The 10948-nt window shown below is 37.6% G+C and overlaps 2 protein-coding genes across 2 annotated transcripts; one reads left to right on the top strand and one right to left on the bottom strand.

Moving 5' to 3' along the window:
* Positions 1 to 592: 592 nt before the first annotated feature.
* LOC108966446 (FAST kinase domain-containing protein 5, mitochondrial) lies at positions 593 to 3415 on the top strand. Its single transcript, XM_018929362.1, has 3 exons — positions 593 to 2671; positions 2730 to 2902; positions 3295 to 3415. Exons 1-3 carry the CDS (start codon positions 958 to 960, stop codon positions 3382 to 3384), a joined length of 1977 nt encoding a protein of 658 aa, XP_018784907.1. The 5' UTR covers positions 593 to 957; the 3' UTR covers positions 3385 to 3415.
* LOC108966447 (mitochondrial ornithine transporter 1) lies at positions 3200 to 6535 on the bottom strand. Its single transcript, XM_018929363.1, has 5 exons — positions 6436 to 6535; positions 4213 to 4577; positions 4046 to 4127; positions 3863 to 3968; positions 3200 to 3801 (listed from the first exon to the last, which is right to left on the bottom strand). The coding sequence occupies exons 1-5, from the start codon at positions 6533 to 6535 to the stop codon at positions 3480 to 3482; spliced, it is 975 nt and encodes a 324-aa protein (XP_018784908.1). The 3' UTR covers positions 3200 to 3479.
* Between the last annotated feature and the right edge of the window lie 4413 nt (positions 6536 to 10948).

The raw sequence follows: 10948 nt of genomic DNA on the forward strand, positions 1-10948 counted from the left end.
GATTTTATTTTGATCGATTGTATGGCAACATGGGATTTTTTGAGAGAAAATGAGATTTGAAAATTTTCATCTCAAATCCTGAGAGTCGCACAGGCCGACATGGCAAAGTCGACTCGGCTTTTCGTATTGAGCATTTTTATACCCTGAACATTTATATATAATTTTTATAGGGTCTCTAACATTTCCTACTTGGTGTTCCAAACATCGCTGCAAACTTAATATGCCCTGTTCAGAGTATAAATATTTTAGGTTTCTCGTATAATATTACTAATTGAATATTATTCCGTAGTAGTAGAATTAAGGCTTTGTCACTTTGTATAGATTACGACGTATTCAAAATTTTCATCCATGAATTTGCGATTCCTCTTGTGTGCTAGTAGCAACCTTTAATTACATCTGTATTTTCTGTAGTGTACAGAAGTATCGTCGATGTCGGTAGTCCATTACATTTTCTTATTGGAATGAAGCAGGATAGATATATTAAACGTACTCATACTTTATATTCGAAGATCAACGCAATGCAGTGATGATAGAAAACTAAAAATAAAAACAAAAAAATTTCAAAAGAGACGCAACAAAACGCTAAACGGAAAGTAAACTAACAGCGGATGTTAATGGAAATGTAAGAATTCTTACAGTGAAAAAGTCATAAACTAATATTTATTTTCGTCTACGAATTTGTTGATGAATATTTTATGACAATTTTCTGAAAGAACACAAATTGCTGCTTTAAAATGTGTGTGCAATTTGCTGATAAATACTTATCAATGCGAGCGCAAAAACAAAGCAGGGGAGCGTTAAAGAAGCCCAATGGCGAACAGCTGATTTGGCGGCAATGTTACCGCATGCAAGCGTGCACAGCGATAGAAGTTGTTTTTTTTTTACTCATTAAATTTGCAACGATTTCTTGTAACTATACGTAGTATTGTGACAAAAAGTTAAATAAAATAAAATTGGATGTGCAATATGCCTTTAATACGCGGCAGTCTACATAAAGTGTACGCAATATATCAATTGGTGGCTAATCAAAGCAGAGCGAGTGCTCCAAGATTTCCATCAGTTTCCACAGCAAGCTTTCATCTGAATCATGCATATGCCGCAAAAGTTTTTGTTGATAGAGAGAATAAACACGCCCATGACGTGCTGGTGCAATCACTGAAACCTTATCAAATCTTCCGTGTGGATGAAATTACCCCAGCAGTAGCAAATGGACCTATTGCACCAGAACTGCCTGCGCTGATATCTACTGGGGAGCTATCTCGTGCCACCTTTGAAGAAGTCTTTGACACATTCAACGCTCTGGCATATTATTGCATAAGGACAAGCACGTGCATCTCAGACAGTCGCTTTGAACAATTCTGTCAAATTTTCTGTGAACAAACTCATAAACTCAGCAATGAACAGTTGTTATCCGCTCTACGACTATTATCCCAACTGCCAACAGAGAAGTCCGTGCGTGAACCCAACTATATGCAATTGTGGAACAATTTGGATGTGGAGTGCTGCCGCCGCATTGAACATTGGTCCAGCGATGAGCTGCTATTGGTTTGTGATGCTTGGTACTCTTTGAATTTAGCGCGCGTATGTGAGTTTGCCTGGGAAGCTTTACGTAAGTTGGGGCGCAAGGTACGACGAATGCAACCTGAACAGCTGGTGCAAGCAATGTTCTACTGCAATGTGCTGCGTCGGCCGGTGTTTGAAATGTTCGATTTCGAAGTGAATTTAGTACGTTTTGTGGATTCAATGTCACTGCAGGAGTTGGGTGTAATGTCAATGGGTTTCTTTAAGACACAAACACCCATACGTAATCCTGAATTGCTGGATCACTTGTACAAATGTCTAATAGCAGAAATAGAAACTGTTGATGATATCACAATGGTATCTATATTGAAAGTGTTGCGTTATAGCAGTAAAATACCACAAGTGCCGCAAATGATGGAGCTGATGGAGGTGTTGCAAACACAAATATCACGTATCTCACTAATGAGCTGCTTGCACGTTGCGCTCTTCGGTGTGGAACTGCAGTGTTGTCATGATGGCGTTTTAGAGTTAGTGCTGCAACGCTTTAATCGAGACATCGAAAATGCGCGCTTAAAAGATATGGAACGCATATGCTTGGCAATATCTGTGTTTAACTATCGTAGTCCAACTGGCGTTGAAAAAGAGTTGTGTGCGAAAATCTTGTCTCTACTTGAAACCAAAGTTGATGAAATTCTAAAATACCCGCGTTGCTTCGTAGCATGCTTGCATTATTTAACTCTATGTGGGCATTATAATAAAGAGATGATAACGTCTGTGCTAGATAAGCGATTCGTTGATCTTGCTTATGGTAAAAATGTGACCGCTGGACGTGAAATTTTTAATTTAGATTCTTTTGTGAAAATAAATTTGAAGGATGCCGACTACGTTGGCAATGAGTTGTCAGAAAAGAAACGTCGTTCCATGGGCAAAGTGCTGACACAGTATATACCGGAAAGAAATCAAAAGTTTAGACTAAATAAAACCGATCGCATACTGCTGGAGATCAAGGAAACGCTGGAACGTATACTGCGCCCAAATACATTGAAACACATCTTGCCACATTTCGAGCGGCCAGATGTAGTTGTTTGTTATGATAACACGCTGCGGCAGGCAATACCACTTGCACAGGACTGTCCGGAGGATTATAGCGGTAATTATATAAATATCGTAGCAATGAATATTTAGTATATATATTATTTTATTCCCAGGCGATATCTTGACACGCGACCTGCTGTTGGGTGACTCGGAAAAAACAAATGTGGACACCATTGCTGTGGTCATAGTTGGCTGGAATAATGTCGTAAAGGATAAACAAAGATTTACGGGATTATTTGAGTTGAAACTGAAGCAATTGCGCATGCTGGGACACAAACCCATTTTGGTAAGTATTTTTTTTTTTTGTGGATAATAGACTCGTTTTGATCCTTTTTTAAATTTTTAGGTTAGGATTTCTTATATTTATCAAAGTAAAGTTATTTTTTGATTTTGTTTTCATTTGTGAAGGGTATATCAGGTTCAATGTAACCGAAATCAACATGGTTTTGTTGTTTATAGCATCGTTTTGTTACTTTTTTTTTTAATTTTTAGGTTAGAATTTTTTTTTATAATTTTCAACGTTTTGATTATCTTTGCATTTTCAACGTACAAGCAGATAATATATTTTCATATTTTACGCACATTCATTTATTTTTTTTTTAACAAAAATTAATCTAAATTGTTGTTTTACTTAAAATTAACAATCAATATTTCTTACACCTAATTAATTATTTGCAGATATATTGGCACGAGTGGCGCGCACTAGAAACCCCCATGGATCGACAACAATTTTTAAAACGAAAATTAGCCCAATCGATAAATTTGTAACATTAAATGTACAAATAACCTCAGTAATATTAGTTAGCAAATTATATACCTAAGGAACACAATGTAGAAACAAATATTGAAAAGAAAAAAAACTGTTATTTCTTGTCCGTCGGCGCGCTTTTCGGATCGAACTCCTCGTGTAATATTTTCTTTGTATATTCATAAACTACGAATAACGTCGCCGTCGCCGGTATTGTGCGTAACACAGACGGTAATAAACCGTTATAGAGTGCCAGTATGCCCTCTTTGCGCACAATATCGACGCCCACCGTTAACATGCCATGACTCAAACCCTGCACTTGTATGCGACTCTTGATGACATCGGCGGGGAAAATCATTGTCCAGAGCATAACGCCGCCAACGGCGCCAGCAAACATGGTTCTAAGTGGACCAATATCGTCCTTCTTCTGACCGGGTCTGCAAATATGGTTAACAATTTTTAACTGACTTACAATGAAGCGCTATAGTTTGAACTTACTTAGTGAGCAGCTCACGCGTTAACTCGTAACTGCCGAAGAAGAAAAAGTAACCGGGCATTTCGCGCATGAACGTCGACGTGAGGCCGCGGAAAAAGCCGGGCAAACCTAAATTCAAGTTAGCAAAGCAAGGACAAATAGTAATTTTAATCAAAAAGTATTTTATTTTATGAAAACTAACTCACCCTCTGCTTTGTAGATGATTTTCGTTAATTTCCAAGGCGTCATATTCTCGTTTGCCGGTATGCCAGGGCAGCATTCATGTGACTGAAAGTGTTCGAAAATGTTTTAGCATTACAAATATAAGTTTTATACGTACTAACATATACGTGTAACTTTTAATTTGACCCACCTCGCGTATCGCCTGCAATTTGCACTTCACCAACTCGGTGGGACACAGCGTGAATGTCGAAAAGAACGCCGCAAAGAAGCCAGCAAATGCATTTTCCGTCGTGTTCAGTTGACTGTGGTTCTCTTTGCCCACCAGATATGCCACGAAGGACTGACAGCCGCCATATGCGGCAAAGAGCACTGAGTTTTCAGCCACATTCGCGATAACGGCCGGCACACTACCCGCGTAGAGGCCGCGAAATATGCCATCCTTCTTGTAAGTGTTCACAAAACATTCAAACATGTTTTTGTAGAGGAAGGGAAATGTCTGCTGCTTCACCTTAACCGTGTCCAGCGGCTGTGAAACATACACCTGCGTAGCGCCACCTAGTGGAAATAAATAATAAACCAGAAATTTTAATTTGTGTTTTGGAAAATTAACATGGAAAGGAAGTAGTAGGTTCAATAGCCTCAACATTGTTTCGCAAGTAACAACAACAACAATTACTGTTATTTATGAATTTGATGAATAAGGTAGGTACTTGTTTTATTTTTATTTTTTTTTTTTTATAAATCAAACAGCTGATAAGTAGTTAGAATTCTAGTACGAAAGTCACGTTGTAAATTTATTGGTGCCAAAAATAAAAGCAACCACTTGAACTACATCTGCGCGTAATTAAAGCTTCGGCAGATATATAATTTTGCGATAATTTCTTTAACTTTTCTTATAACAACAACATACCTCAATCTTTACCATCAAAACAATATCAATATTTCAAGATTTGTGCCATTTATGGTATACATTTTAATTTTTGAGGTATTGCAATTTTAGGTTAGGTTTGCATTTTTGAAAAAAAAAAACATGAAAATCTTGAATATTGAACTCTTTTCCACTGAAATGTTTGCCAAGTGGCTTTCACGGAATAAAAATAAAATTCTTATCAAAATCAGCTCTAATACATAGCTTTGCTTCGAGTGAGTTTGTTGTTGTTGTTGTTGCGGTTTTCTAGTCTCCTTTAGAGATGGTAAGGCTGAGATAAGTTGTCATTGAGGCCATCCAACGGTAGGCCCAGAAAACGTGTATGGTGGTTAGTGTCGTGGACTCATTGCTAGGCTCCGTTCAAACTCCACCTCGGTTAGGTGTAATATATGCAATGGATGGAGCCATCTTAAGACCTGATCAGGCCTTAAGACACACAGCGATTGGACCACGAGTTACGTGGGTGCTGCCAACGCCACTACTGCCACCTTAGCCTCTGCGACTGTTCAATCGGCACCAGGTTCACGCACTGCGCCGCCATTCCTCCAGAGTGGTCACAGAGAACCTCTACCGTTCATAGGAGCTCGAATAGGCAGCATTTTGATCAGTCAATTGTTCCTATATTTTAAATAAATATTCACTCTATTAAAGCTATTCATTGAGCTTGGGATCAGTATTCCTTTCATTAAAGATTGATGGGGCTGAGCTTCATATCTGTCTCCTATATTGTTGTAACCGCTTCTAAAGTCCGTTTCTGGAAGATTTTTTAGTTACTTTTGCCTTTGCATCGATCAGGATGTATGGCAGTTATACGCTGTAGTGGTCCGATTAGAACGGTTTCTTCGGAAATTGTACCGATATCTCGGACAATAATCTCTCCCGAATTTTATGACATACATATCTTGAGATATCTTGTCAAATAAAAAAAATTTCATACAATAACTTGATTTTGACCGGTCAAATGAGCATTTTCTTGGACAGAAAAGGACCTGTTCGAAGTTTCAGATTGGTATCTCCGAAACTGAAAGACGTTTCCTTTTGAGTGCGGTAGTCAATATTTGGAATGACAAATACTCATCGGCTTCTTATTCTTATCTCACGTGCTCCCGGTTGCTGCGGTCTCAGGCACGAAACGGATCGGGATTTACATATGTTTCATTGGTCAATAACTGGCAATAGGGCAACGGTCTCCGAAAATATTTTCGAAGTATTTGTTGCCACCACAATAACAACATATTCTTATCAAATTTAGAAAAAATTAAACTCTTTAAGAGAGCTTTTCTAATTCGGCAGCAAATTTCGATTTCATTTAGCTTTTTGCATCATTCATTCATTGAGTTTCAACTTTATACACACACATACATACATACACAGATATGTCTGACGCATTAATGTCTTTAATAAGTTTCGTTCACATAGCAGCACATGGCGCGTTGTTTCAGCTGGTCTATATGTAAATACTGTGTGTACCACCCCTCCACTTACCCAGCGAGCCCGCCACAAACTCAATTAATCGATTCTGCATGGCGCTTGGCGGCGGCGGCGGTGGTGGCTCCTGTTCCTTTCGCCACCAAAACAGATCCATTTGCTTCACTTGTGCTTGCTGATAGCGCTGAGCTCAACATACAACAACAAAAAAGTAGAGTCTTCTGCGACTTTATCTAATTATCAACGCCACAGCCACTCAATATCACTTGGCGCCTCAAACTTTTCCACGCACCGACTTATCATCAATAAGGCGCGGAAGCAATTCTGGTCGTGTGATGAAACTCTCGAGACCGCAACAGAGCACAAACGCGACACGCACTAATTCACTATACAATTAATTGCTGATCTGCTGAGCGCGACTGCCACTTGGTAACTGCCGCCGAATATTGCTCGTGCGTCGAGCGTTTGTTGCTAGCGCGCGCCGTTTCTACCGTTCGATGGCTTATCAGCATGAGCGCCAAATGAGAATTCGCTACAGCGCTCTCTGCTGTTGTTATATTTAATAGTAGTATGTACAAAAACAATTTGTTATGTTTGTGTTGTTGTTTTTCTTCAGCTTCAATGCTTCGGCAACAAATTCTAATCGCCAATAATATTTTTTCTAGCGTTTTTAGATTCTTGTCAGTGATTCAAGTAGCTGTACTATTGTTTTCAATGCCTATTTTCCAATTAATAAAAGTGTTGAAGTGGATTTCGTAGCGCTGATAAGCGATCGCAATGCAAATTTATAGTTTTGAGTGAAAGATTATTTATTTTTAGTTGTTGGTGAAAGTCTATTTTGAAATGATTTACTTGTTTTTGTTCATTGACTAAGAGCTGACAGCTTACAATAAATGTAAGAAATATGAAAAAATCTTAACAGTTATGAATTTTTTGTAGTAAAATGCGAAGACGTATTTTTTTAAGAGAGTTGCTCTTAAGTTTTTCAAAGAATAAAAAATACAATTTTAATGAAATTAATTATAATATTTTATATTTAAACATACTCTTATCAAAATTGAACCAGATCATAAAAACAAATTTTTTACGTACTTTAATGCAAATATTTATTTTTTTTACCTTTAAAATAGGCCCCTGAGTCTAAACACAAGCTTACGCTTAACCCAATTTTCTCTACACTTATTATAAGCCTCGGCTAGGATGGACATCAAACTTCACACGAAAAAAAGGTTTGTACCAATTTAGAAAAAATTCATTCTTCGAACAAAGTTATTGTATAATTTTTTTAAGTGCCTATAAAGGTGATCCATTTCGAGGTTCCCTACTTTTTGAAAACAAAAAAAAAAAACAGAAATTTCAAATCTAATGGATTATCTCTCTCAAATGTTGGCCGCGGCCACGACTCAGCTGGCCCATCCGTTGAGTCCAATTTTCGATGACTCGATCGAGCATTTTCACTGCTAATTGGCAATTGATACGCATGCTGTTTTGCTCCAAGGCCTGAATCGAAGCGGAATTGTCCTCATGCACTTTAGACTAACGGTGTCTTGCTGGCCAATCGACTGGCCTCGCCGTAGTGTTCTCTCTATAAGTCCATTGATTCATGCGATGTGCGGAAAGTGGCGCCATCTTCTTGAAACCAAATGCCGTCGAGGTCGCTTCAATTTCAGGCATCAAATAGCCAGTTATATGGAGCGATAACGGTCATTAGTTTTGAAGAAATATAGACCGATGATGCCACCTTCCCAAAAACCACACCAAACAGTTGTATTTTCTAGATAAAATGGAAAGAAGGTTATGTTGGTTATCGTATAACCTTTTAAGTGCCTTCTTTTTACTTTTTTCTTATTGCTTTAGCCTACAACCACCTATGCACTACTTCGCCGAGCCCTCGATGGCTTACAGACAGATATTTACAAGTTTGCTACCAGCTACCTCTTTATTTATACATAACCTTAACCTCTTCCAAAGCAGCTTTCAACGTGACTGAAATGTTTCTCTTTTTGGTCCATGATCATTATCTGATTAGCGACAAATTTCTCAGCTAGGAAATAAACAGTTCGTTGGAGATCGAGGGATAAACTATGATTGACAAGCTCGACCATATATATTATATGTCGGGATCCGCAACTCCATGGTACCTTAGCCGAAGTATTGTTAATTGAACTTTCTTAATTATGAATTCGAATTAAATAATTTCCCCTTTAAACAAATGGAAGGAGAATATATGTTGAATATGCCCTGGACGGAAATAACTTTTTGATATTTATAGGTACTGCGATCTTCTTTGAGCAGAGCATTCTTTATGTTGAAAATAAAGCACTTACATTAAAAGTTGGGGTACTTTAGGTTAGGTTCGGTTCAAAAATTGATCTCACTTAGACAATACATAACGCCAATCTATTGTGATACCTAAATACTTCTACGTAATGATTTAAAATACTTTAATAACCGACAAACCTTTTTGAGCCTTCCACAGATTTGTTGAGGCTGCTGGCATTAATTCCGGATATTTTGCCAGGTTCCCCGAAGAAATGACTGTCGAGATGTCTCAACCTCAATCTTGCAAAGACTGGACAATGAAGGAGAAAGTGCCTGCATGTTTCCACCTCGTCACTCTTCGTATCACTTTGAGAGTTAACGTCCGTCAAGATTTTCAGAATTAACGCATGCTCGCCTGTTGGAAATTTCCAGTAAGAACTCCCACCTCTGTGGCAAGATGCATGCTCTCACAGTCACATAGGAGCTAGTTCTTGACCAGCGTATGCTAAGTTCACGTGACTTTGTTCCTAAGTTCGTGCACAACCTTATAAACACATCAGCTTTCCAGTTTGTAGCGATCTGGCTATGACCAGGCAACCAAACGAGTTTGATAAAAAAAATATCTCGAGGTTATCGTTACTCCTTGACTAGTTTGGAAACCTGTTCTTGAAATATTCTAAAGTGATCCGGTGGACTAAAACTATGTTTGAGGGAGAGTTTCTTACTGTAACATGTCGGGGCTCACTTACCACTCTGGAAATTTACAATTTATTGTTTCGTTCATTCACCGCGATGGGACAATTAATTGGTGGAGATGACATGTCACTCAATTTTTTAGAACTTTTAGAAAAAGTGAGAACGTGAGAAATCCAAATCGAGAACGCGATCGGAAGTAGTTCGGAATGAACCTCGATAATCGAAAAAATTTGTTAACATTACCTTGATTTTTGACCTGCTTTGACGTGGTTTTTTCTGCTTCGGCTCTCTTTTGCCACGATACCCGGCTAACTGATCGTCTGTTTCCATAGATACTCATTGTCTGTAGTAACACGTTTCATGAAATCCTGGTAGTCGGAAAGCATTGTTTCGCAGGGGGTTTTCTGCAAAAAAATAGTGATTTTGGAACCAATCGCGCTTTCACTTTTCTTAAGCCCGAATTATCCTTCAAAATGGTTTTCACTGGTCCTTCCGACATTCCAACGATGCCAGTAAGATCTCTGACGTGTTAATTGTCGATTCTCAACCACCAATTCCTATATTGTATTTACATACGCGTTGTTCATCAGTTCTTGTGAATGGTCGTCCTGGACGTGGATTGTCGTCAACGCGTTCTCGACCCTCTTTGAATAATTTGTACCAAGCAAAAACATTTGCTCGCGACCAACAATTATCAGCGAGGGATTTCCCATTCTTAACGTTTCCACGCCCATACATTTATTTTGGCGAATGGGTTTTTCACAGACCTAATTTTTAATCAAAAAGTCTTACTATTTTTTGCCCACAGTAGCCTAGAGCCAAAAAGTCTCACAAAACAAGTTCGAAACACGCAAACAATTTGCTCCCTATGTAATTTAGTTTTATTAATTTTTTATTTATTTATTTATACGCTTTATTTATTGTTTGTGGTATATAATGTATTAAATGTAATATTCATTTATATTTTATGTATATATATATGTATATTTATATGGTGTATTTTTGATAAGTAATTTACACGAAATGCTAACCATAAGATTCTTATATTTTCTAATTACGATACATAGTACTAAACTTCACTAAATTATATAACTGTATATGGTTATGTATGTATATATTATGTGTTTAAATTTATATGTAGGAAGGTGTTGTCGCGCATGCGTGCGCGCGTGTGTGTGTGTGCGTTTGTTAAGGATGGGAGACCTTCTTAAGTGACAAGTAAATACATTTACATACAATATTAGCAGTACATAGCTTATCATATACATACTACATACATACAATGCACCAACAAATTCTAGGTGCATTACCAATCATCGCTCATTAACAGTTACACGCTGCCAACGCAATCTTTTCTTGGAGTTGCAGATACAAATTATAGTGGAGTACATATTTATATGTATATGTGTAAATATATTTGTAAGTGTGTGTATGTACAGAATTGTTAGTTAATTATTTTATATTTTCTTTGCCTTTGGGAAGCAACGCTAATTTCTGGTTCTTATGTAGACAATTTTGTTGTTGTTTTTGGTTTTTAATTTGTATACAGCTTGAGATTAATTTCCTGATGTGCGGTATTAATTTCTTTAATACATAATTATTTATATACATT

The sequence above is a fragment of the Bactrocera latifrons genome, unplaced genomic scaffold, assembly GCF_001853355.1.
Source record: "Bactrocera latifrons isolate USDA-ARS-PBARC rearing strain unplaced genomic scaffold, ASM185335v1 scaffold_16, whole genome shotgun sequence".
In the NCBI taxonomy this organism is placed as follows: domain Eukaryota; kingdom Metazoa; phylum Arthropoda; class Insecta; order Diptera; family Tephritidae; genus Bactrocera; species Bactrocera latifrons.